The sequence below is a fragment of the Microtus ochrogaster genome, assembly GCF_000317375.1.
Source record: "Microtus ochrogaster isolate Prairie Vole_2 chromosome 14 unlocalized genomic scaffold, MicOch1.0 chr14_random_1, whole genome shotgun sequence".
Lineage (NCBI taxonomy): Eukaryota > Metazoa > Chordata > Mammalia > Rodentia > Cricetidae > Microtus > Microtus ochrogaster.
In genome coordinates this window covers 7,002,477-7,009,026 of record NW_004949096.1, presented here as the reverse complement: position 1 = coordinate 7,009,026, position 6,550 = coordinate 7,002,477, and the positions used below count along the sequence as shown (strand labels likewise).

The 6,550-nt window shown below is 41.5% G+C and overlaps 1 protein-coding gene across 1 annotated transcript in view; it reads right to left on the bottom strand.

The window, feature by feature from the left end:
* Positions 1–573: 573 nt before the first annotated feature.
* LOC101985370 (histone H2A.V-like) overlaps positions 574–6,550 on the bottom strand; it is a 40,678-nt gene continuing 34,701 nt past the window's right edge. The window contains exon 2 of the mRNA XM_013352580.1: positions 574–1,018. Within this exon, the coding sequence (XP_013208034.1) occupies positions 581–1,018 (438 nt within the window). The 3' untranslated portion in view covers positions 574–580. The remainder of the gene's footprint in view (positions 1,019–6,550) is intronic.

Below are 6,550 nucleotides of genomic sequence, written 5' to 3'. Positions count from 1 at the left end.
TTTGGTAGAATTGCCATTTTTACTATGTTGATCCTCCCAATCCAAGAGCAAGGGAGATCCTTCCATTTTCTGGTGTCCTCTTCAATTTCCTTCTTCAAAGACTTAAAGTTCTTGTCTAATAGATCTTTCACTTCCTTCTTCAGAGTTACCCCAAGATATTTTATGCTTTTTGTGGCTATCATGAAAGGTGATGCTTCTCTGATTTCGCAAGGGCACTTTCTTGCCCAGTGGCTTACTTTTGCCACAAAGAAAGCAAAATCCACATGGATTTTCTTCAATGCCATCATCTTCTCTGAAGTTGATTGTTTTTTTTTTATTTTGTAAAAAATGTTTTATCAATTCTATTTTTGTAAAAAAACACAAGGGAAAAACCTGGCCAATCAACACATGACCATGACCACAGGGAAAGGGACTTATCAAACTTTGTGAGTCAAAAAAACATACAAATGTTTCTTTTATCTTGTCTACAGCAATTGTCTATGCTTTTCCACTGAACTGTTCTTAAAGTTTCCACACAATCCCGCAGGTGTCCACTGTCAAGCTACAGACAGGAAGGGGGAGCCAGTAGTTAAATCACTTCCTAAGCAGTTTTCTGCTGTCCCTTCTTTCCAATCAGAGATTTGTGGATGTGTGGGATCACATCTCCCCCAGCTATGGTAGCCTTGATGAGTGAATCCAGATCTTCATCTCCTCGGATTGCAAGCTGCAGGTGCCATGGAGTAATGCGCTTTACTTTGAGATCCTTGGAAGCATTACCTGCCAACTCCAGCACCTCAGCTGTGAGAATCACTGCACTGTACACAGCAGCAGTGGCTCCCACCCGTCCATGGCTTGTGGTGCGAGTCTTCAAGTGTCTGTGGATCTGGCCCACAGGAAACTGGAGGCTAGCTCTCTGTGAGCAGGACACTGGCTTAGCCTTGGCTTTCCCACTTTCTCCCCCAGCTTTGCCTCCTGCTGTGATCTCAGCCACACGATGTCCACTGCCATCCTGCGACGCCCACTGTTGCTCTCGCAGATCCTGAATTAGATTATTGTTCCCAGGAGCATGCCTGTCTCATTGTCAATTAAAAAAGAAAAAGAATTGGTGCTATCAAAACATCTTTAATGCCATATTCTATATATCTCTAAAGTGTTTAAAGTCTGTCTAATTAAAATATATCTCTGTTTGACCCTAAAACATACTAATGTGACTACAATTTTGATTGTCATAGGTGACTAATTAGGCCATATGTGGCTAATATCACAATTCATGGGGTTGTGACCTGCTATGGAAATGGAATACCCAGATTAACATTCCTGCAGTCCCAGAAACTCATATTTCTGCAAACGATATTATAGGGTACTCTAAAAAATGGCCACCATCCATTCAGGCTGTACAAGAACACAAAACAACTAGCAAACCTTCAGAGGTACCAATGGTCCAACCTTTAAATGGTTAACTGAAGAACCAATATGGGTTAAACAATGGCCCTTAACAGAAGATAAACTGCAGACTTTAGAACAGCTGGTACAGGAGCAACTAGATGCTCAGTATATTGAAGAATCAATGAGTCCTTCTCCTGTATTTGTTGTTAAAAAGAAATCTGGAAAATGGAGAATGGTGACAGATCTGAGAGCTGTCAACAAAGGTAACTCAACCTATGGGCCCTCTACAATCTGAAATTCCTTTGCCTTCCCTACTGTCTAAAGGATGGCCTCTTATAGTTACTGATTTAAAAGATTGTTTCTTCACTATACCCTTACAAGAAAACAACTGAGAAAAACTTGCCTTCATAGTGCCTCCTTATAATAATTCTCAGCCTACTAGGAGATACCAATGGATCATATTTCCACAGGGAATGCTCAATAGCCCCATTGTGTGCTTATACTTTATAAGTCAGCCACTGGAAATAATGAAGAAACAATTTCCAAAGCCTATAATTTATCATTAAATGGATGACATTTTGCTATCTGATTCAAACATACTTTGGAAAGAGTGTTTAAAGACGTAAAGAAAGTTTTGCCTAAATGGGGATTATAAATTGCTCCTGAAAAAATACAAAGAGGAGATTCTATCAATTTCCTAGGTTATAAAATAGGTTTACAGAAAATTAGAACACAAAAAGCTCAAATTAGGAGAGACCGATAGCAGACTCTTAATGACTTTCAAAGAATTCTAGGAGACATTTCTAATCTCCAACCCACTGTTGGGATAACACCTGGTCTAATAGTTCATTTAAACAAAACCTTAGATGGTGATAGAAACTTAAACAGTTCTAGGGAATTAAAAGCTGAAGCTGAGAAAGAATTAACTTTGGTTGAAGAGATATTACAGAATTTCCCCTTTTCCACATAAGTTTTTTAAATTTTATTTGTTTATTAAAAATTTCTATCTCCTCCCTTCCTCCCATTTTCTTCCCACTCCCCCCACTCCCCCTCCCCCTCTCCCTCCCTGTCCAATCCTAGGATAAGTCAGGGTGCCCGCCTCCATCCAGGTCTAGGAAGGTGAGCATCCAAACAGACTAGGCTCCCAAAAAGCCAGTCCATGCAGTAGAATCAAAACCCAGTGCCATTATCACTGGCTTCTCAGTCAGCCCTCATTGTCAGCCACATTCAGAGAGTCCGCTGTGATCACATGCTCATTCAGTCCCACTCCAGCTGACCTTGGTGTGCTCCTATTAGATTAGTCCCACCGTCTCCATGGGTAGACGCACCCCTTATGGTCCTGACTTCCTTGCTCATGTTCTCCCTCCTTCTGCTCATCATCTGGACCTTAGGAGCTCAGTCCAGTGCTCCAGTGTGGGTCTCTGTCTCTATTTCCATCCATCACCAGATGAAGGTTCTATGGTGATATGCAAGATATTCATCAGTGTGGCTATGGGATAAGGCCAGTTCAGGCACCCTCTCCTCTGCTGCCCAAGGACTTAGCTGGGGACATCTCCACATAAATTCTAAATTTCTTACTCAGTTTATGTGGTAAAAGATCCTCTCTAAGATAATGTCTTCCCTCTGCATTAAAATTCCTTTAGGGAAATGTTTGGAGGGTAATATGACTGGAATGTAGTTAAGATTCAGATCCACTTGATCCAAATGTGCCTTCTGTAATTTATCTTCAATCAAAGCCAATTCTCTCTCAGCGTCAGCTGATAATTCTCGAGACTATTCAAGTCCTTGCCATCATCTAAGGTTTTGTTTAAATTTAAATTAATCAGGACCTCTCCCAACAGTAGACTGTAGATAGAAAATGTCTATTAGCAATCTTTGGTAGTTATTAAGAATCTGCAATTGGCTGGGCAGTGGTGTCACAAGCCTTTAATCCCAGCACTTGGGAGGCAGAGGCAGGTGGATCTCTGTGAGTTCGAGGCCAGCCTGGTCTACAAGAGTTAGTTCCGGGACAGACTCCAAAAGTCACAGAGAAACCCTGTCTCGAAAAACCAAATAATAATAATAATAATAAAAGAATCTGCAATTGATCTCTCCTAATTTGTACCTTTTGAGGTATAAATTTTTTGTTGACTAATTTTCATAGACAAATTAATTAATAGGATTTCTTCTTTTTTTTTTTCAGGAGCATTTTGTAATCCCCACCAGGGTAAATTTTTTTTTTTACCTCTTCAAACATTCTTTCTAAAGCATCTACATTTGAATCAGATAGTCAAATGTCATCCACGTATTGGTAAACTATAGTTTCAGGAAATTACTTATGTATCATTTCCAATGACTGACTTACAAAATATTGGCATAGGTTGGGTCTATTTAACATTCTCTGTGGGAGAACCTTCCATTGATATCTCTTAGCAGGCTGAGAATTATTATAAGTAGGCACTATGAAGGTAAACTTTCACTGTCTTTTCCTTGTAAAAGTATAGTGAGGGAACAATTTTTTAAATAAATAGCTATAAGAGGCCATCCTTTAGACAATAGAGAAGGCAGAGAATGCCAGACTGTAAGGGAACCCATTGGCTGAATCACAGCTCTTAGATCTGTTACCACTCTCTAGTTCCCAGATTTTTTTTAACAATAAATACAGGAGAATTCCAAGGACTGGTTGATTCTTCAATATGCTGAGCATCTAGTTGTACCTGCTGTTCTAAGACCTGCAATTTCTCTGTTGTTCAAGACCACTGCACAACCATACAGGTTTGTTTGTCAACCATTTTAAAGGTAGGGCTGTTGGTTCCTTTGAAATATCAACAGTTGTGCCCTGTTCTTGTGCAACCTGAACGATTAGTGACTGTTCTTTACAATATCTTGTAATATTTTTACCAGAAACATATATTAATTTATGGTTTGTTTCTAAGATTAGGGGAATGTTAATCTGAGTATACCATTGCTGTAACAAATCACATCCCCATAAATTTATTGCTATGTTAGCCACATATAGTTTTAATATTCCTCTCCTTCCTTCTGGTCCTATACACTCAACCCATCTTATGCTCTGCTTTACCTGAGTTAAAGTTCCGATCTCTAAAAACTGAACATTTACATCCTGAATAGGCCAATTTGGTTGCCAAGATCTTAACAAGGCCAAAAGGTGAGAAACTACACTCGAGAGACAAGTCCTTACTCTTGGGATCGGTTAGTTGGAGAAGCAAGGCTATTGTATGTGGACCGGGTTCCAGAGTCCTGGCGTGCCTCAAACTGCCAGCGAACAGGAGGAAGCTTCAGAGGGTCTTTCCAAGTCAGGGGACCAATGTTGTAATTTATTTTAAAAACTATGCAAAGAAAAGGCTCACATGGTACGTTTATTGGAAGAGGAGAGAGAAGGGGCAGAGAGGGGGACAGAGATCAGTCCCAGGGGGATAAGAGTGACAGAAGAGAAAGAGAGGAAGGGAGGGAGAAAGAGATGGGAGGTGGGCAGGCCCACCTTTTAAAAGGAACAGAACGAATGTACACAGGGGGGTGCTCTTAGTGTCTGCAGCTGAGGATGTATGTACACAGGGGGTGCTCTTAGTGTCTGCAGCTGAGGACATATGTACACAGGGGGTGCTCTTAGTGTCTGCAGCTGAGGACGTACCCTGGACTTTTAATCTAAAGCTCCAAACTCTTTCACACCCCTCCTTCAACCAGTTGCAAGGCCTCAGAAGGGCATGGCCAGGTTTCTCATAGCAACGACTCTACCTCCTTATTAATTTCTGCATTAGCTGACGTTTCTTGATGCTGTGACAAAGACCAACAAAGGCATCTTAAGGATGGGAGAGTTTGTTTTGTTACAAATTAAAGAAGGGAGAACATCCCTTGTCATGGCAGGGATGTTAGCAGGAGTTGGACGTTGCATCTACGATCAGGATGCGGAAAGAGACAAATGTGGGTACCCAGTTTGCTTTTCGCTTTTTAATCTGAGACCCCAGAGCATGGAATGGTACCACCCACATTTAAGGCCTGTGTCTTAGGGTTCCTACTGCTGTGATGAGATACCATGACCATGGCAACTCGCTTACAGTTTCAGAGGTTCCGTCCATTATCATCAGGATGGAGAGCATGGTAGTGTGCAGGCAGATGTGGTGCTGGAGCTGAGAGTGCTGCATCTTGATCAGAAGGCAGCAAGAGTTGACTGGCCAAACACTCTGAGGGAAGCGTGAGCAAAAGAGACCTCAAAGCCCACCCCCACAGTGGCACACTTCCTCCAGCATGGCCACACCTCCTAACAGTGCCACTCCCCCTTGAGGCCATTTTCTTTCAAACCACCACGATAGATTTCTTACCTCAATTAACTTGATTTAGAAACTCCTTCATAGACATGCCCGGAGATTTGTCTTCTGGGTGATTCTGGACCCTGTTGGGTTGACAGCCACTATTGGCCATCACACCCCCTGGTAGAACTAACATAACTTTCTGTTTTCCAACATTCTAAAGATACTACAAAGATCAGTGTGTCCGATTATTTAATTTTTCCAGACTCCTGGAAAGGAAACTGCTGAGTCGTGGTGCACACAAACAGAAAGTTCTAGAAGATACCACCAGCTGTTCTCCAGTGAGTGCCCCATTTTACCTCCCCAAAGTCCGAGTTTGAGAATTCCCATTTTCTTTTGTTCTTGACACCTCTTATCACTGTCAGATATTTTGATTTTTGCCAATCTTAGTGCTAAAAATATTTTCTCACTGCTTTCTTTCTTTCTCTTCCCCGCCATCTCTGTTTTCTTTTCTTTTTTCTTTTTGGTTTTTCCTGACAGGGTTTTTCTATGTAACAGTCCTAGCTGTCTTGGAACTTGCACTGAAGACCAGGCTGGCCCCAAACTCACAGGGATCCACCTGCCTTTGCTTCCTGAATGCTGGGATTAAAGGCTTCCATCACCATGTCCGACTCTCATGGTTTTCCAACGAATGGAGTTTTAGCTTTTCAATTCAATTTCTTTATTTATCTGAAACATCCCCTTGAAGTTTTCTGCCTTTTTCTAATCCATCTCCCGGGTACTGGGATTACAAGTGTGCAATACCACACCTATTATATGGAGCATAAAGGACTGAGCTTAGGACTTCATGCACACTAGACAAACACTTTACTAGCTGAGCTAAACCTCCAACCTTTGTGAATTTCTTGAAGTTTTCTTCTATTTCCCTCTTTGGAATT